Genomic DNA, 20,478 nt, shown 5'->3' on the forward strand with positions numbered 1-20,478 from the left:
TGTATAGGATGTAATGTGCATATGCTGTAAGGTGCAGAGCGGTAAGGGGTATGTGCTGTAAGGTGCATAAGGTGTAATGTGCATACACAGCATGGCGTGTGTAGGATGTAATGTGCATATGCTGTAAGGTGCAGAGCGGTAAGGAGTATGTGCTGTAAGGTGCGTAAGGTGTAATGTGCATACACAGCATGGCATGTGTAGGATGTAATGTGCATATGCCGTAAGATATATTTGCTGTAACGTGCATACACTGTAAGGTGCTTTCTCTTGGCTTATCTGTTGTCTCTCTGCTCCTTTGTTCCAACTTAGGAGGCAACCTTTCCAAACAAGACTGGACCATCCAGTGGCCCACCACGGAGACAGGGAAGGAGAACAACCCTGTGTGCCCCCCGGAGCCCACCCCGTGGATCCGCACGCACCTCTCCCAGAGCCCCAGGGTCCAGACCAAGTGTATCCAGCACTACTGTCACGCCAGCCCTTCGCCCGGGGCCCCCGTGTACACGCATGTGGACAGGCTCACCGTGGATGCCTACCCGGGTCTGTGCCCGCCACCACCCCTGGAGTCAGGCCACCGTTCCCTGCCCCCATCGCCCCGGCAGCGGCATGCCGTCCGCACCCCGCCGCGCACCCCCAATATTGTCACCACCGTGACCCCACCTGGTACACCACCCATGAGGAGGAAGAACAAGCTGAAGCCCCCGGGGACCCCACCGCCGTCTTCCCGGAAGCTGATCCACTTGATTCCAGGTTTCACGGCCCTGCATCGAAGCAAGTCCCATGAATTCCAGCTGGGTCACCGTGTGGATGAGGCCCACACACCCAAGTAAGTGTGTTTGGTGGGTGCCCTGGGGCCGCTGAGCCCTGGGGGCGGTCAGGGGCTGCTTCATGGCCCCAGGACCACCCCGGGTTAGGGGAGCCTCGAATGCACTTGTGTTTTCTTTCTTCAGTTGAATGAGAGGTGGCTTTTCACAGAAGGCCAATGAGAAAATGAATAGCACTTTCCAGAAATGACCCTTTTTATGAGATAGATTCTCTAAAGCAGGACTCAGTAAACTATCGCCTAGGGGCCAAATCTGCATTTCTTGCAATGCAGTAAGGTTCATTCCCATGTTCGTTGTCCGTGGCCGCTTTCCTGCCCCACGGCTGAGTTGGGTCCAGCCTGCAAAGCCGAAAATACTAGCCATCAGGCCCTTGGGCAGGGAGAGCTTGGCTCCTGCCGACTCTATCTTAGCGCTGCCTGTAGAACGAGGCTGTGAGCTGCATACCTAACCTTACATTTTCTAGTATTGCATTAAAGACAGTGAAAAGAAACAAGTGATATTTTTATAATATGTGTCATTTAACGCAATATGGCAAAATATTACCATTGCAACATAGAATCAATATAAAATATTAACACTGAAATATTTTGCATTCTTTTTTCCTTATGAAGGCTTTGGAATCCAGCTCATCTCAATTCAGACTCCCTGCATTCTAAGTGTGCAATGGCCCGTGGGGCCTGTACTGGGCAGCATGTGGGGGAACACGCTAGTGTTTGTAATGAAAAGGCACGTCCGGGTCTGCGTGGGGTTGGGAGTGGGTCAGAGAGTGGGGAACTAGACTATCAGAGCAAAGGACTTCACACAGAAGCTTAGGGTGGGCCTGTAGGTGTCCGGGGGGAACATCATCAAAGTAGGGTGCAGTGTGTGCCTGGCTCTGGTTTGGGGGGGATCTTGCTGCCAGCAGAGGGTGACACAGTATCTGCAGCTACATATTGGCCTGCAGGAGGGACGGGGAAGCTCTCTGCAGGGCCCCTTGGGGGCTGACGGTGGCCCGGGTCCCTTGCATTCTTTTGAGGCTCTCAGTGTATTGAAAATGGAAGAAATGCTAAACAGGCTTCCAAAAGTGGGTAGCATGTTTTAAACATGTACGCTTGAACAAAATTGCCATGAAGGCATAGAACATAAAATGATAATTTATAATCTCACTAGGAGATACCAATGAGGAGTCTGAGTTTGGCACCTGTTGTGTGTCAGAGCCCTGGACCCCTGCTCTGGGATCCCCGCAGCTAGGATGTGGGGGAGCAGTGGGGAGAGTTCCATTGCATTTCTAGCACGTGAAGGCCCATGTGGGGGGCTGAGGCCAGCCAGAGACCCCCAGCCAGAGACAGAGTGTCTGGCCCAGGCTCATGTAGGAAACAAAGTGCAGAGGCCCTGGCTGAACCTGATCTTCACTTTGCCTTCCTGTGACATTGCAAAAGCTCTCAGGGATTTTCAGACCCTCACCCCCATAGTTGTACCCATTTACCTTTGACTCGGGCATTTATCCAGAGCTGGCTCTCTGTCCTGGGCAGGTATGCAGAAGGACTCAGGGGGCCTGCCCCAATCTCTTCCTACTCCCTTCCTCCTGTCTCAAGCAATAGAAAGCCCATGTGGCTGTCATCTGTTACTTTTGTGACACGGTCCCAGAAGCCACTGGGACTCACACCTGACCCCTCCTGTTGCCATCAGTCACCCCCTCGGGGGGTTCAGAGTGACACCTCCCTGCAAGGGTCTTCACTGTTCGAGCCAGCGTCTTGTGAGCTCTCATCAGCCTATGCAGGTGGATCTAAGACATCAATTGTAAGTTGCATCCTGAGATAAACGTAAAAAATATGTCTGTCTTAGAACTGATGAAATGTGGTTTGTTCTCGGCTCTGGGCTAGTCAGTGGGGGTATAGTGGGAAGCAAAGATATAGCCTTGGTCTCATGAAGTCTGACATTAATCAAATAACCACACATAAATATTATAAGACTGTGTCCAGTAATTACAAACAGTGTTAGAGGTTCTAAAGATGCAGGGCAGGGCACCATTAGAGCTTATGAGCAGATGGGGCTGATCGAGTTTGAGCTGGCAGGGAGGTGAGTGGGGGAACTAGGGAGAGTCTGGTCCCGGAGAGTTCCCAGAAGTGATGTTTAGACTGAAGGCTAAGGAGGGGTTAAGAGGGTGAAGTGGAGGGCATGGGGAGTATCCGGCCGAGAGGTGGAAGGGGGCACCATACATCTGAGGAATTGACAGAAGGTGACAGAAGCCCTCTATGGCTGAGGGACCAAGGCAAGTGATGCAGGAGGAGACTCAAGAATTAGGAGGCAGAACTCTTCACAGCAGCTCCAAAGTGGAAACAGCCCAAGTGTCCGTCGGTGGATGGAAGGATAAACACAATGTGCCCACTCTAGCCAGTGAGATATTATTCAGCCGTCAACAGGAATGAAATTCTGACACATGCTTCAACGTGGATTAATCTCAAAAACAGTACGCCAAGTAGAAGAAGCCAATCACAAAAGGATCCACTTGTTACGTATGAATTCACTTATACGAGGTACCCAGATTTGCAACAACAACAAAGAGTTAGGCAGGAAAGCTAGGGGTTGGCAAACTTTTTCTGTAGAGGGCCAGATAGTGAATATTTTAGGTTTGGCGGACCATGTGGTCTGCACCTCTCCCAATGGAGCAGAAGCAGCTGTGGACAACAGGTAAATGAATGGACATGGCGATGTTCCAATAAAACTTTATTTGTAAAAAAAAAAAAAAATAGGGGCCTGGCTGAGTTTGGTGCCCCAGGCTCTAGTTTGCTCTGTCACAAGCTGTGCTATAGAGAATGCTTCTCCCTTATAAGGCACCGGGAAGGTCTTCAAGGTGGAAGGCATGATCACATATGATGGTCACTCATGGTCTGAGGCTGTGGTTTCTCCCAACTGCGCATCTCCCTCACCCCTCCCTGTGCTGACCCCCAGGAGTTGTGGAACTTGAAAGAAGTGTCTACGGACACATGATCTTTGCTCTATAAGGAAGCGGTGAAGTGAGAGAGGCTGACCTTTAGGGGCTTTCTCTAGCTTTATCGACATAGAATATTATGTACATTTAAGGTATGCAAGATGATGATTTAACACACAGAGGTATTGCAAAATGATTACCACAATAAGGTTAGTTAACACCTCCATCACCTCACATGATTTTTTTTTTGTCGTGAGCATATTTAAGATTTATTCTCTTAGCAACTTCCAAGTATATAATACAGTGTTGTTAACTATAGTCACTAGGCTGTGCACTAGATCCCCAAAACTTACTCATCTTATAACTAGAAGTTTTCATCTTTTAGCCAACATCTCCCCATTTCCCTCAGCCCCCAACCCCAGGCAACCACATTTGATTCTCCGTTTCTGTTTGATGTTTTTAGATTCTACATATAAGTGAGGTCATGCAGTATTTGTCTTTCTCTGTCTGACCGATTTCACTCAGCATAATGCCCCTCAAGGTCCATCCATGTTGTTGCAAATGGCAAGATTTCCTTCCTTTTTATGGCTGAATAATATTCCATTGTGTGTGTAAGTGTGTGTGTAACATTTTCTTTATCCATTCATCTGTCGACAGACACTTAGGTTGCTTCCATGTGTTGGCTACTATGAATAATGCTGCAGTGAACAAGGGGATGCAGATGTCTCTTCTAGATGGCAACTTCATCTCCTCTGTATCTATACCCAGAAGTAGAATGGCTGGATCATAGGGTAGTTCTATTTTAATTTTTTTGAGGAACCTCCATACTCTTTTCCATAGTTGTTGCACCAATTTACATTCCCACCAGTGGTGCACGAGGGTTCCCTTTTCTTCACATCCCTACCAGAACTTATCATCTCTTGTCTTTTTGATAATACCCATTCTGATGGGAGTGAGGTGATTTCTCATTGTGGTTTTGATTTGCATGTCCCTGATGATGAGTGATGTTGAGCAGCTTTTCATGGATCTGTTGGCCATTTGTATGTCTTCTTTGGAAAAAATGTCTATTCAGGTTCTCTGCCTATTTAAAAATCAGATGATGATGACTTTTTGCTATTGAGTTGTAAGAGTTTCTTATATAATTTGGATATTAATGCCTTATCAGATTGGCAAATATTTTCTCCCGTTCCATAGATTGCTTTTTCTTTTCTTTTCTTTTTTGCTGTGCAGAAGCTTTTTAGTTTGGTATCATTCCATCTGTTGATTTTTGCTTCTGTTGCTTGTACTTTTGGTATCATATCCAAAGAAGTCACCAAGGAGCTTTTCCCCTATGGTTTCTTCTCAGAGTTATGCTTTCAGGAGTTAAGTTTAAATCTTTAATTCATTTTGAGTTAATTTTTGTGAATGGTATAAGGTAGGGATCCAGTTCTATTCTTTTGCTTGTGAATATTCAGTTTTCCAGTGCCATTTATTGAAGACATTATCCTTCCTCTTTGAGTGTTCTTGGTTCCCTTGTCAAATATTAGTTGACCATATATACTTGGGTTTATTTCTGGGCCTTTGATTCTGTTCCATCGGCCTATGTGTCTATTTTTATGCCAGTATCACACTTTAAATGTGAGCCTTTCCCCAGACCCCTGAGGGATTTACTTTGTCTGGATAAGGTTGAATCACTACTTTTTCAAGGCCTTCCAAATCGACTCGTCTACCATCAGCTGTTTTAGAAATTGTCTATCAGGATTTAGGCCAAGTTCAGCTTTGTCCGTCAGGGTTCTTCTGTCCAATTTAGCAAGTTCACCACTTCCTTGAAGAAGGTACTTCTCCTGGCTCACTTCACAGGATGCTAAGATTCATGGCATGGAAGCAGCAGAGTGGTCAGGTTCATGGTGTAGAGATGCAGTGTGACCACTTGGCCTTGGACTCAGTCATTAGATCCACAGGGATTTTAGGGTACCTGGCCTTTGGGAATTAAAAAAAAGTCCATGACAGAGACAATGGCACTTTGGACTGTATGGGCAGGGGGAGCAGGGGAAGAGATTCAATCAAATTAGGGAAGGGTTTTCAGAGACACATTAGTTCAGTTGTAAGTAGACTCAGTAAGTAGACTGAGAAGAGCCAATATTTGCCTTGGTCTGAGCTAGTCCCAGTTCTGCAAGGGAGTAGCCTTGTGACCTTGGGTTTAATCCGAGTCTTAGTTTTCTCATCTGTGAACCAGAGGGGTTGGAATACGTGTGTGCTATTGAATCCGTGGTCATGACCCATTTGTGGATGGCGGTACCATTTTAATGAGCTGCAACCAGCATTAAGGAAATGAAATCGAATAGCCTAGGCTAGACGTTGGGATGTATTTCATGTAGTGAGGCTAACTATTAGAGTTGTTTTATGAAACACACACACACATATTTGTGTGTGTGTGTGTGTGTGTTATTCTTACTCTGGGGGCCCTTTCTACTCTGGACGGCTTTGATGTTAGAATAAACCCCATCAGGGATTAGGTGAGAAGGTTTGAGAAGCCAGCCCTTTATCCTGAATTACTCACCTCATTCTGGTTTCATGTCTGGTTTCTTCTCTCCTTCAACCCTGTACCCTTGCTGGGCATGGTTCTTTGTTACCAACTTGGCTGTTCTAAGTCTACCTTTATTTCCCTTTAATGGATAAAGCAGAGTTTCAGAAGTCACAGGACTTTCTGAACATATCTGAGTCTTTCAAGACCATTGATTCTTGTGAGTTTTCAAGCCCCAAGACCCTGGTAGGTTTCAGGTTGGAGGAAGGCTAGGTTTTAGACCCTTTACCCTCGGCATACCTATGGTGGTGTGTATCAGATGGTCTATTTGGGTTCCAAGCCTGTCCCTAATAGTATACCATGGACATTTCTAGAAGAAAGCATGGCAAGAAAAGAAAATATTAGCCATAGCACATCTCTCACCTCCACTGGGAGCCTTGGTATGCTGGAAAATATCAGAACTACTATAACTAGTATTCATTCTCAAAGTCCTGTTTACTTTCTTCTTTTCCTTTCTTTTTTTTTTTTTTGCATTTAAGTGTATGGTTTTACTTACATGGCATTATTAAAACGCACACGTATACACACATACATACACGTGGGGGGAAAGCCTCGCCCCCCACCCCGGGTAAAAGTAATATGTGATTATTGTGGAAATTGAGACAACACAGGAAATTGATGAAGAAAGGGGAAAGTATATGCTGGTCCTTTGTTTTCTATGTATGTATGTGTATGTGTGTGTATAGAATGTATATACACATAACAAACACACAGAGTGTTTTCTCAACAGAGCTGAAATCATCCCCAGGGGACCAAAAATCAGTTCTTGGTGGAGGAAGGCAAAAAACCAAAAAACTAAAAACAGAAAAACCCCACCTGATATTACAATAGTTTGTGGCCCTCCAAAGAGCCACTTACATAAACAGATACATGGTGTATTTGTGGTATCAAAATTTCATTAGGGGTGACAATTAGAACAAAAATCCAAAACGTTTCCTTAAAGGATCATACTTAAAAAAAAGATTGAAAAACACTGACATGGCTCTATGGATACAATCCTGTAGATACAGTTATAGACTTAGACGTTGGGGGTTATCAAGAGTCTCCCCAGTGTTCTTATCAGTCTTTCTCCCTCTGGCTCTTTGGCCACACTTACATGGATCAGTTGGCATCGATTCCTTACTTTCAGCCATTTGGAAAATTAAGTCCATGCAATTTCAGGGATTCTGGTCACCTTACCTTCAGTCCAGGGATCCCATGGCCATGGTATTGGAAAAAGGAAAAACCTAACAATTCTTAGGTGCATTAGGAGTGGTACGTTCTTCACATTCATCCATCTGTCTGCCCTCCTGTGACACAAATCACCTGCTTTCTCTTGTCAGAGCATTCAAAAGGGTAAGCTGGATTTCTGAAAACGGATCCCATTTTGTTTATTTACTTGTTTATGTATTTATTTGTTTATTTATTTTTTAAAGATTTTATTTATTTATTTGACAGAGAGAGAGAGAGAGTGAGAGAGGGAACACAAGCAGGGAGAGTGGGAGAGGGAGAAGCAGGCTTCCTGCTGAGCAGGGAGCCCAATGTGGGGCTCGATCCCAGGACCCTGGGATCATGACCTGAGCCGAAGGCAGCCGCTTAACGACTGAGCCACCCAGGTGCCCCATGGATCCCATTTTAAATGCATGGGAGAAGCTCAGTATTCAAGAGGAATTTCATTGTGAACCCCCTCCCTTTTTTGCGAATCTTTTTTAAAGGTGATTTTCAATTACAATTTTGTTTTCATAACAGAAGTCATTTCCAGACACATCTTTATTTTGAAAATACAGGCAATATAAAGTGTAAGCCATACAAGGTCAAAGTCTCCCTTCCCCTTGCCATAGAGAGAGGCTAGAACTGCAGGAATCCTTTGCTGGGAATCCTTGCATAGGGCATATATAATATATTTCGTTTACTTTCTTCATAATCAGAACCACACTCCATACATTTACTAATGTGACATGACTTTGTCAGTCCTGCATAAACATGAATATTCCATTTACAACGTTCTCACACTTTATTGCTTTTAGAAATTCTTCTATTTTCCCGAAGCACACCTGGAAGGTGCCTTTGTGCACGCCTCTGCTCTCAGACCTCTGTGTTGTTTAGGTATGACACATTGCGGCCCTGCTCTTCTGGGGGAGTGTGTGAAAACCCTCCGGTGGCCGGCGAGCAAGGCAACCAGGCTGAAGGAGACCCACACTCATCCTCATTCTGGTTCCAGCGAATTCAGAATCTGTCCATGGCCTGGGCTATATCATTTGTAACTAGTATGAACAGGCTTTGCTCAACAGCTTAATTATGTGCTTAAGATTTCAGGAGGGATCTTTTTGTTTGTCTTAGAAAACTAATTACAAGCACTCATACTCACTGACACATACCTATAGATCATTGTGCTGATTATTACAACAAACTCTAATGGATTTGTAAGGGCACGAGTGGAGTGATTAGTTTCTATATAATAGTATATTCATTAAAAAGGAAGGCTTCTGCCATGCTCACGCAAGGGGTCCTTTTAGGTCTAATTAAGCATTCAGACACACAAGATTACTATAGGTCACACTTGGCATTAGATTGACCTTGGAGAATGTGGGGTAGCCTCAGGTATCTTTTCTGTGGGTCCTCAGGGGCTACTCTTCCTTGCCCCCACCTCCAAGTGGCATTTCAAGAGCAAGGTGATGAGACCCATGTTAAGGAGGTATGGGAGCCATCCTGACTTAGGGGCAGTCGCTCTTGTAACAGCTCCATCCACGTAGCTCCCAGGGGCCCTGCAGGGGACATGCGTAGTTATAACAGTCATGCAGCTTAGGGCTCCCCAAGGCTGTGGATCCCTCCTGAGGTATTTCAATATCATGGTGAGAACTCCAGTCCATATGCAATCTGCCAACCAGAGGCAGTTCTACCACGAGCAAAGCAGTCTACTAAACAGTTGACGTTTCCACTTTAGGGGTGTTCAGAGGATCAGACCTAGAGAATCAGGCCAAGGTCAAATTCCCATTTGCAGAAGACGAAAAGTGGTGTTCACTCTTTTCCATAGCTTCTCTTTAAAAATCTTATAAGGTGGATTTGTCACCAATTCACACTGAATTTCTTATTTTGAATTGGTGAGGTCTTTAATGAGATCTTTTGTAATCTATATACTACTATATAATATGTATATTATATATAATATAACTTATAAATATTTCCAGTAAAATCTATGCTTATCAATTTTTTAAAGTATTGTTACTACTTTGCATAAGAAATTTTTATCCAGAGCCCCATCTTCCTGGCCAGCTATTGACCTAGTGCCCCCTCTCCCAGATTCCAGGCCCACTTTCCTAGGTCTAGAGCAAGAATAGGCTTCTACCCTCATTGAGACCTCATCCTTCCCCTCAAGCTGCTGAATCTGTCAGTCCTATGATGTGTCCAAAGAGACCCATTTAAAATAAGTCTGGCTTTCTAAATAGCATCAAAACCATCTCCTTGTATTTGCCCCAGAGGCTTATAAAAACACCAGTGAGACATCGTTCATCACCACATTCCTACTGACATAACAACTCTGAAGTTCCAGCATGAAAAATTAGCTCAGCAGTGTGCTTATTTTGTCAGAAACTGTTGTGGTCAGGTGCGCTGTAAGCTGGGTAGCACAGTATTTTGCCAGAAGTACCTTGTTATTTACAAGGAATAACTGAAGATATTATTCCGGTGAGATTTGATCTGGTTATATGTGGAGAAGTTTTACTTATCTGGCACCTGCCTTAGTCTCCTGTTCTATACACTTTCTTGGGGGGTCCCCAGAGGGACTGAGCCCCATGGAGTCAGCCCCATGATGGCACAGCCCGCACCCCCACCCCATCCCCCATATCGAATCCTTTCTGGGCTTTCCTTCCTTTCCTGCCTCACCTCTCCACTTCATCATACTTCCTGGGATCACCTCCCAAATATACTGCTTGCACCCCCAAAATTTCTCTTAGGGTCTGATTTTGGGGGAACCCAAACTAAAACAGGTAATCATTAATATGGTTGCGTTAAGCTCGATACACAATACATTTCCACTAAATGAAAGGTTTATTGATTGAATGATAACTCTAATAATATGCATGATAGCCATCACTTATTGAACACTTACTGTATGCTGGTACTTTGCATGGTTTATTTTATTTAATCCCATTTTGCAAGTGAGGAAATAGGCTTTAAGAAGGAACATGCTTTGTCCAAGCTCATTCAGACTAAGCACCAGAGTTGCAGCTCATTCTCACCCAAAGTCCGTGCGGACACTGGAGGATGGGACGGGTAAGGGCGTGGACTCTGGAGCCAGATGGCCTGGGTTTGCATCCTGACTTCACTTCCTAGTTGTGTAACTTTTTTCAGGTTTCAATTGTCCCAACGCAAAAGAAAAATGCAGATCATGTGGTGAATCATGTTATCATGACCCCTTAGTTTCCTTTGATGAGGAAGTGCCCCTGAGACATGCTCTATTTTATAGGCCATCTCTCAATTTGGGTTTGTCTGATGTTGCTTTATGACTAGAATCAGGTTATACAATTTTAGCAGAGAAGTGATCAGAGCAGGAAATACATGTTGATTTGGCCAGTTACTGGTATTGCTAATTATGATCATTTGGTGGAGATGGTTTCTGCCCATTTCTGTACTGTATAGTTAGCTATTTTACCCATTGAGGTTAGTATGTATCTAATGGGGAGATACTTGGAAACCATGTAAATATTTTGTTACTCCTCAAAATTCTGCCACTGATTTTAACATCCACTGATGATTCTTGCCTGAATCAAGTATTATTGTGATGGTTTCCAAATGGTCATTTCTAATTCCATCATTTCTTCCATATTTGCTAGTCGGCTTTCTACTGAAAGGAAAAAACTTCCCCTTCTTCTTTCTTTGTTTATATCCATGTGGCCTCATGGATTCCTACTTAATTCAGTAGGTTATAGTCCCTTACTGCCTCTATTTATTCTGATGCTCAGTTGTCTTCCATGTGGCCAGCAGAAGCCCCTTCAAGCTGGTTCCTGCATCCTTTAGACATGTTCTTGTCTTTCTTTGAGTATTGCCTTATTTTCTGGCACAAGAAGATGTGGAATCTCTATCTGAAGGCAGGTGTTCTCTTTTTTTTCATGTGTAAGATACTATTTGTAAAGAGCTTAGCATTGTGCAAAGTAAGCGCTGGCTCTTATTAATATCACTGCTATTATGATGATGTGCTAGCCCTTGACAGACCCTCAGACCTCCTGATCTTTTTCTAGAAGCAGTGGGCAGGCAGCCTCTGCCAGAAAACAGCTGGCTATCACAAAGGCATGCAGTATCTCTTCTTCTCTGGTTCCCAGACCCTTACCTCACTGTAATAGTCCTCAGGGGTTGTCCCCTGACGGGTGTAATTTTCTGAGAAATTATAAAGTATATAGAAAAATGTAATGACTAATAGAATGGACATTTAGGTCCCGCTACTCAGAATGAATGCATGTGAACATTTTTTCCTATTTGCTTTGCTGTTTTTTCCCCAGCAACAACAACAACAACAGCAACAGCTAACAGGTGAGGTTGAAGATCCCCCTGAAAACACCCCCATTTCTGCTACTTCTTTCCAGAGGCAGCTACAAACCCACTTCAGAGCATGTCCTTCCTGTGTATGGGTAGTGTTGTTTTGTAGACTTTAAACTTTTCTCATAACTGGTATATAAATATGGATATATCATTGTTACTTGCTTTTCTTCACTCAACATTTTTGGAATCTATTCATGTGATACACACATAGTTTCTAGTCATTTACTTTCATCTGCTGTATAATATTCCATTGTATGGACATGCCATTGTTTATGGCATGATTCTCCTTTTGATGGACATCTTGGTTGCTTCCACGCCTTTACTATTGTAACTGGAGTTGCAGTAGAAATTCCTGTACATATTTCCTTGTGCATAGGTATAAGAGTTTCTCTAAGAGGCATCCTTCAAAGTGGAATTGCAGGGCCAATGTATTTATTTAATACATTAAAATTGTATTTTGGGGGAGGGAGGATCTCTTTGAGATTGTAGCACTTTCAAGGATCAAAGGAAGGCTCGGGCACTAAGACTGGGAATGGGGCAGGTATTTTGGTCCCAGTGGATTTTTCTAGAGTCTATGAAATTAGATGGTCTTAGAAGGCTGGTGTTGCCACCTGTTTGCCTTTTGCTCTTGACCATCAGGTAAGTATGCAGAGCCACAGGGGGAAAGCGATTTCCTTCTCTCCTTACTACTTTCTCTTTATCCTAGATGGATGACAAGACCAGGGGTTCTTCTAGAGGAGCTGCCCAGAGGGCCCCCAGGCACAGTGGCTAAGGTCCAGCCTGCTGGGAGCTAATAGTCTGCACTGAGTTAATATTATTGTCTTTCTTATCCTTGTTTATCACTTTCATTATTATCATCTGGCTGGGATGTGCCAGGTTCTATTAAATAGTCCAGTCCCGAGTATGGCAGTCTAACCATGTGCCAAAACTCCCTCTTGGGACTCTACCCTGATCCTGTGCCCTGGGCAGGGTTGGGGGCTTATGTCGGCTCCCAGCTCCCCGATGGTGGCTCCCCAGGGCTCACCTTGCCTGATCTCCAGCTGCCTTCTGCAGTTGTTGTCCATCTGTCTTATTCCCTAGAATGTCTTCGCCACCACTCTTACCTTTGTGAGGGTCCTGCCAGTCTTTCTCAGCACTAGTTTCTTAGTGAGAATTCAACGGACACTTTGTATGCATTTGTTGAATTAATGGGTATTGATAATAATATCAGCATCCGGGGCACCTGGGTGGCTCAGTTGGTTGAGCATCTGACTCTTGATTTCGGCTCAGGTCATGATCTCAGGGTCCTGATCGAGCCTCAGCGGGGAGTCTGCTTGAGGATTCTCCCTCTCCCTCTGCCCTTCCCCCCACTCACATGCCGATGTTCTTTCTCTAAAATAAATAAATAAATAAATCTTTAAATAATAATAATAATATCAGCATCGGTGATTTAGTGAGTGCCCATGATGCCTCAGACATTTTCTTGTTTAATCCCCACAGTACCCCATGTGAGGTGGGTATTGTCATTATCCCCATATTATGCACAGAGAAACTGAGGCTCAGAGAACATGGAGAAATCGCTTAGGGTCGCAGCCACTAAGTGGGAGCCAGAGTTCAGATGCAGCCCTGACTCCAAATCCCGTAACTGCTGCACCCTACTGCTTCCTGGATAGTGTTGACTTCCGCCCAAGAGAGACTTGGGTTTGAATCCCTGGTGAGGACAGCCCTGGAGAAGGCACAGCTCACTATGTTGTTGTATCTGTGTTTGTGGAGCAATCCATTAGGGCCCTGATTTGGACACTCCGGGACTGCAAGCCCCGAGGCCAGCCAGATGACTTTAGGAGGCACATGGGACAACATGAAACCTTTCAAATTATGTCAGCACTTAAGTGCTATTCAAAAAAAGTGTGGCTGACACATCAGATCCAGGATTCATTAGAAGTTGGTGCTTAAGAGACTAGCAAATAATAATAATAATAATAGTTTAAAGAACCAGTAAGTAAATAAGGTGGTACTTTGATACGGCAGAGCTTCAGAAAGCAGTTCAGACCATGAATAAAGTTTGGGAAATACCACCTCAAAGTTATCTTCCTACCACAAAAGGTCAGATTTAACCTTCAAAAGTGGATGAAACACACAAGTTCACAGAGGTAGGAGGAAGAGTTGTAGATGGAAGAGTTTGCTTAACAGGTGAGGTGTGAAGTTTCTCCTGTGGTTCTCCACTTTGTTAATTTCCATGCCTCCCTCTGAGCTGCAGAGCCTGGTTCTTAGAGGGGCAGAGCCCTCCTACTCTGGAATGAGCTTGTTGGAAATCTCCCCTTTGTGGAAACATATCCATACCCCTTATTAGTTTTTAAAACTCTCGAGGTGAGATGAAGGTGATGATGGAATTTGTTCACATGGAACATGAATCCAACAAATATTTGCCGGGCCCCTACTGTGGACCAGGCACTGGGGTAAGAATAGGGATATGGAGATGAATGTGGAGGCAGATTCCCCTGGTCAGCATCGGAAGTACCAGAATAGAGGCAGACGTAGAATTTACGCATTTGATCACTTTACATGTTTGAACAAGGGGGTGTTTATTTTTCCTGAGCAGAAGGAAACAATGCCAAAGCACGCAGAAATGAGCAAGTGAAATTTTAACGGGACCTCGTGGGGATGTATTTGAGTTTGGCTGGGTACAGAGCGGGGGAGACATTTCAGTACCCATTTCAACCTGGATCAACTATGGTTAAATGGCCAAAGGGAAGGTTGGTGTATCTGCTAAATCTAAGACTGGCCGTTCCCCGTCTAGTCCCAAGGGCAGGCATTTTCTTGCAGACCCCGGTAGGAGTTCAGAGTCCTTCTCAACGCAACATTCTGGGAAAGTTGCTATCAGTCCATCAAAAGTGGAATGTTTGATGAATATCTGATTTCTTGTCTTTTCCCAGAGCCCTCATTCTATAGGTTAGGACAAATGGTTCTTCTCTTGATGGGGAGGTGACTTAGAATGTGAAACTAAGCTAGAGGTAAGAAGGAACCGGAGGGAGAGGGTCATCCTTAAGCTGGTAAACATATTTTTTTAGCTACTATTTAGGGCACCCTGTGGTTTTATGGCACTGTGATTATCTCATAGATGCACGTTCCCCAAATCATCCAGCAGCATGATGCTATAGGCCTGTTGTTTATGCAAACCGCAGAATGCTTCACCACGAGTGAAATGCTACAGTTTGCATAGGGCTGGTATCTTGAATGCATAATTATAGTGATTGTTATTACCCTGATACAAGGAAAAACGTGAGAAGTAGATTCGGGTTTGAGGTGCCTCGGCATAAGCACCCGTCTCGCATACAGGACACTGCAGGGTTTCCCGAGAGACTTCGTTCATCAAGTAGAATTTATGGTTTCTTTTTATCTATCCTTGTGGTAATCATGTTGAGTTTTTCGCTTCTCCTGCTTCCCTCCCTTTGCTGTGCTCTGGCAGGCGCCAGCCTTCCGGGAGGGAATGTCACTTGGTTGGCAAATTAAATGCTCCAAATCTACTCGCTCCAGAGGGTGGTGCCATTTCTGGAAAGCGAAGGCACCGCTCTCTATCTTGATATTTGACCTCATTGATGGAATTTGAAATGTAGCCTTTTAGTGTGATAAATGGGGAGACATACAAATTCCTCCCAGGGCCACCTTCTCCACTGTGCTTTGGCTCCTGGATGGCAACGTGAGGACAGCTGCCCAGCACTTTGATTTAAGATAATGGGGGGCCTGTCTGGGGGCATGACACCAGCATCGCGTGGAGTGGTCGCACCGAGGCAGGCAGTCAGTGAGGCCTTTGAAAGCCAAGGCAGAGGTTGGGAGCAAGGCTGGGGACAGCTGGGACCGCAGAAATGCCTCCAAAACCTAGAGGTCATGATGGAGAAGCTATTCAAGGCCAAGTGTGTAGCCTCAGCATGCCAGTTGGAAGGTAGCCACGGAACAGTCATGACCACCCTATTAAACAGGGCTCTTCTATGTTCCTTATTAGGTCAGGGGCCAGTCCTTTGTCCACCCCAGAGTGAAATCTGGCCCCACCTGTAACTGTACTGTTATAAGCCAGATGGGAGGCTTTGATGATTGAGTTTTATTTCATTCATTCATTCCTTCATTCATGGGTCATACGTTTTTGCGTACATGGTGCCAAGTCCTACAGGGACTCCCTGGTGAGCAAATGACCCCTGCTTTCCAGGAGGTTACAACTGAGCAGAAAAGAGCGATTAGTTAGCAGACTAAAATAGTAATGTGTGTTGAGCAGGATGCAGAGGACCAGTGGGGCTACCTTGGAAGCAACGGTGGGATTTAGAGTTCAGGTCCCAACTTGGAATAATAGTCCACGCCCCACCTGTTAGTGAACCTTTCCTCACTTTCCTTTGTGTTGCTCTGGAAACAGTCCCCCAGGAGATACTTTGGGGCCTTTTTTTGTTCTTTGGACGGGACTAATGCTTGAGCCTTCCCCTTTTCTCCATTCCTCTCAAAGAAATACTGCTGCTGTGTGGTCTCTGGATCAGGGCATCAACAGCGTGCATTAGCTGTACTCTCTTTGGTGGGGTCATTGGGTTCTTTAGCACTGCAGTGGAACCCTTACTCGCTTGCTCATTCTTTCATCCTGCAAACTTAGTTTTCAGTGCTTCTGATGTGTCAGAGATCTGGGGTGCCAGAGTTGTAAAAAACCCAGCCTTCCCCTCACGGAGCTCAGGGTTTAGAGGAGACAGACTGGAAGGATCAATTTATTTATTATTTATTTCTTTTTAAGTTTTTAATTAAATTCCAGTTAGTTAACACACAGTGTAATATTAGTTTCAGGTATACAAGTTAGTGATTTATCACTTCCAAACATCCCCCGGTGCTCATCACGACAAGTGCCCTCCTTAATCCCCATGATCTATTTCACACCCCCCCCCCACCGCCCCCTGGTAACCATCAGTTCATTCTCTATAGCTAAAAGTCTTTCTTGATTTGCTTGTTTTTTCTCCCCTATGCTTGTTTTGTTTCTTAAATCCCATATGTGAGTGAAATCATATGGCATTTTTCTTTCTCTGACGGATGTATTTTGCTTGGCATTATACTCTCTAGATCCATCCACATGGTTGCAAATGGCAAGATTTCATTCTTTTTTATGGCTGAGTAATATTCCATTGTATACACATACCACATCTTCTTTATGCATTCATCCATCGATGGATACTTGGGCTGTTTCCATAATTTGGCTGTTGTAGATAATGCTGCTAAACATCAGGATGCCTTATCCCTTTGAATTAGTATTTTGTATTCTTTGGGTAAATACCCAGTAGTGCAATTGCTGGATTGTAGGGTAATTCTGTTTTAACTTTTTGAGGAAACTCCATACTGTTTTCCACAGTGGCTGCACCAATTTGCATTCCTACCAACAGTGCAAGAGGGTTCCCCTTTCTCCACAACCTCGCCAACACCTGTTGTTTCCTGTGTTATTAAGTTTAGCCACCCTGCCAGGTGTGAGGTGATATCCCGTTGGTTTGATTGGCATTTCCCTGATGGTAAGTGATGTTGAGCATATTTTCATGTGTCTGTATGTTGTCTTTGGAAAAATGTCTACTCATATCTTCTGCCCATGCGATTATTCATTTTTTGGGTGTTGAGTTTTATAAGTTCTTTACATTTTGGATACTAACCCTTTATCAGATGTGTCATTTGCAAATATCCTCTTCCATTCCAAAGTTTGCCTTTTAGTTTTGTTGATTGTTTCCTTTGCTGTGCAGAAGCTTTTTACTTTGATGTAGTCCCAATAGTTTATTTTTGCTTTTGTTCCCTTGCCTCAGGAGACAGATCTAGAAAGAAGTCACTACGGCCAATGTCAAGAGGTTACTGCCTGTGCTCTCCTCTAGGATTCTTATGGTTTCAAGTCTCACATTTAGGTCTTTAATCCATTTTGAATTTATTTCTGTGTATGGTGTAAGGAAATGGTCCAGTTTCATTCTTTTGCATGTTGCTGTCCAGTTTTCCCAACACCATTTGTTGAAGAGACTGTCTGTCCCTACTGGATATTCTTTCCTGCTTTGTCAAAGATTAGTTGACCATACAGTTGTGGGTTCATTTCTGGGTTTTCTATTCTGTTCCACTGATCTATGTGTCCGTTTTTGTGCCAGTGTCATACTGCTTTGAACCCTACAGCTTTGTACTATAACTTGAAGTCTGGAGTTGTGATGCCTCCAGCTTTGCTTTGCTTTTTCAAGATTGCTTTGGCTGTTCAAGGTCCTTTGTGGTTCCATACAAATTTTAGAATTGTTTGTTCTAGCTCTGTGAGAAATGCTGGTGGTATTTTGATAGGGATTGCATTAAATGTATAGATCACTTTGGGTACTATAGACGTTTTATCTATTTTATTATTTTTTATTTTAAATTCAACTTATTTAATGTATAGTATATTATTAATTTTAGGGGTGGAATTTAATAATTCATCAGTTGCATATAACACCCAGTGCTCATTACTTCAAGTGGCCTCCTTTATGCCCATCACCCAGTTACCCCTCCCCCACCCCCCCACCGCCCTCCAGCAACCCTCAGCTTGTTCCCTAGAGTTAAGAGTCTCTTATGGTTTGCCTCCCTCTCTGTTTTCGTCTTATTTTTATTTTTCCTTCCCTTCCCCTATGTTCATCTGTTTTGTTTCTTAAATTCCACATATGAGTGAAATTATATGGTATTTGTCTTTCTCTGACTTATTCTACTTAGCATAATACCCTCTAGTTCCATCCATGTCATTGCAAATGGCAAGATTTCATTCTTTTTGATGGCTGAGTAATATTCCATTGTATATATATACCATATACCACCTCTTCTTTATCCATTCCTCTCTCGATGGACATCTGGGTTCTTTCCATAGTTTGGCTATTGTGGACATTGCTGCTGTAAACATTGGGGTGCATGTGCCCCTTTGAATCACTGTTTTTGTATCCCATGGATAAATGCCTAGTAGTGTGATTGCTGGGTCATAGGGTACCTCTCTTTTTAACTTTTTGAGGAACCTCCATACTGTTTTCCAGAATGGCTGCACCAGTAGACATTTTAACAACATTTCTTCTTCCAATCCAGGAACATGGAATGTCTTTCCATTTCTTTGTGTCATCTTCAATTTCTTTCATCAGTGTTTTATGGTTTTCTGGGTACAGGTCTTTCACCTTTTGGGTTAGGTTTATTCCTAGGTATCTTACTGTTTTTACGGCAATTGTAAATGGGATTGATTCCTTAATTTCTCTTTCTGCTGCTTCATTATTGATGTATAGAAATGCAACAGATTTCTGTACACTGGTTTTGTATCCTGTGACTTTACTGAATTTGTTGATCAGTTCTAGCCAGTTTTTTTGGTGGAGTCTTTTGGGTTTTCTATATAGAGTATCAGGTCATCTGCAAATAGTGAAAATTTGACTTCTTCCTGGCTGATTTGGATGCCTTTTGGTTTTTCGTTGTTGTTTGATTGCTGTATCTAGGATGGAAGCATCAGTTGTATAATTCAGTAGGGAAAGGTTTAGGGGAGAGGAAATAACACTAGGGCTGAGGGAACGCAGATGAAGAGCCCCTAAAACATTCGAGGGAGCTAGAGGCAGCTTCTGGGAGGAATTGTCATCTAAGACGGGTTGGAAAACTTTCCCTGTAAGGGCTCAGGTAGTAAATACATTAGGCTGTGCAGCCCTATGGTCTCTCTTGCATTCACCCAACTCTGCAGTAGTAAAGTAAAGGCAGCCATAGGTGGTTTGCCAGTGGATGGGCATGTGTTCCAATAAAACTTTATTTACAAAAACAAGTAGTGGGCCGCATTTGGCCTTCAGGCTGTAGTTTGCCCACCCCTGACCTAAGATGAGATTGAGTGGGAGTTGACCAGGTGAAGAGAGTTGTCCAGGCAGGACACTAGCAGGTGGAAAGGCCTGGGAGCCAGGGCTGGTTGGGGAACTGAAAACTGGGGGGCTAGACTTTGTGTGTGTGAGTGTGTGTGTGTATGTGTGTGTGTGTGTCTGTGTCTGGCATGGTGTGGGTGGAAGGGGAGGGTTAAGGAAGTGCTCTTGGGCAGTTTGGAGTTTATCCTGGAGGCAGGGAGTAGGGAGCCTCTGGAAAAGACTCTCAGCATGCAGGGGCATGACTTCCTGGGCATCATTTTCAGAGAGGCTGGTTTTGGCCTCGAGGCCTCAGTCCAGTTGCTCTGAGCCCTTTTCTTCCTGTTTCCCATTAATTAATTCTTTCAGGTATGCAGTGTGCCTTCCAGGACACGGTAGAGTGTGGCTCTGGTGATGTGGGTGAGCAGAAGTCCACGGGAAGCTGTGCCATCTTGCTCCTGGTGGCTGGTGGCGGAGAAGGGAGCCCCTGACCCTCCTTTAGTGCTGCTCACTTCCCCACGTGCGTCACCTCTGATGGCCCCCTGGCCTCTGGCTGCTGATGGGCCCTAGTGGGACTCTGTGATTTGAAATGAACGTGAAATGAACATGGCCGGGGGCTGTCTGGTAGCTAGCAATGAGCTCTCCACTCCCTCTTCCTGCTCCTCTTAGGCTGGAGGTATTTATTAACTTGAATTAATGGAGGAAGAATAACAATATTAAGAACTCTCTAGGCCTCCAGCTGGGGCCTCCTCTGCCATGGCTGGGCTTCCAGAAGCTACCAGGAGAGCCGGTGGGGTTCATTCTCTAGAGTGGTCCTTGATGATTTTCAGGGGACAG

The 20,478-nt window shown here is 44.3% G+C and overlaps 1 protein-coding gene across 3 annotated transcripts in view; it reads left to right on the plus strand.

Moving 5' to 3' along the window:
• KSR2 (kinase suppressor of ras 2) overlaps positions 1-20,478 on the plus strand; it is a 417,297-nt gene that overhangs the window by 157,377 nt on the left and 239,442 nt on the right. For all 3 annotated transcript variants that reach the window (XM_032431391.1, XM_032431394.1, XM_032431393.1), the window contains exon 4: positions 310-823. In XM_032431391.1, the coding sequence (XP_032287282.1) occupies positions 310-823 (514 nt within the window). The remainder of the gene's footprint in view (positions 1-309; positions 824-20,478) is intronic.

This window comes from Phoca vitulina, unplaced genomic scaffold (genome assembly GCF_004348235.1).
Source record: "Phoca vitulina isolate PV1807 unplaced genomic scaffold, GSC_HSeal_1.0 scaffold46, whole genome shotgun sequence".
Classification (NCBI taxonomy): domain Eukaryota; kingdom Metazoa; phylum Chordata; class Mammalia; order Carnivora; family Phocidae; genus Phoca; species Phoca vitulina.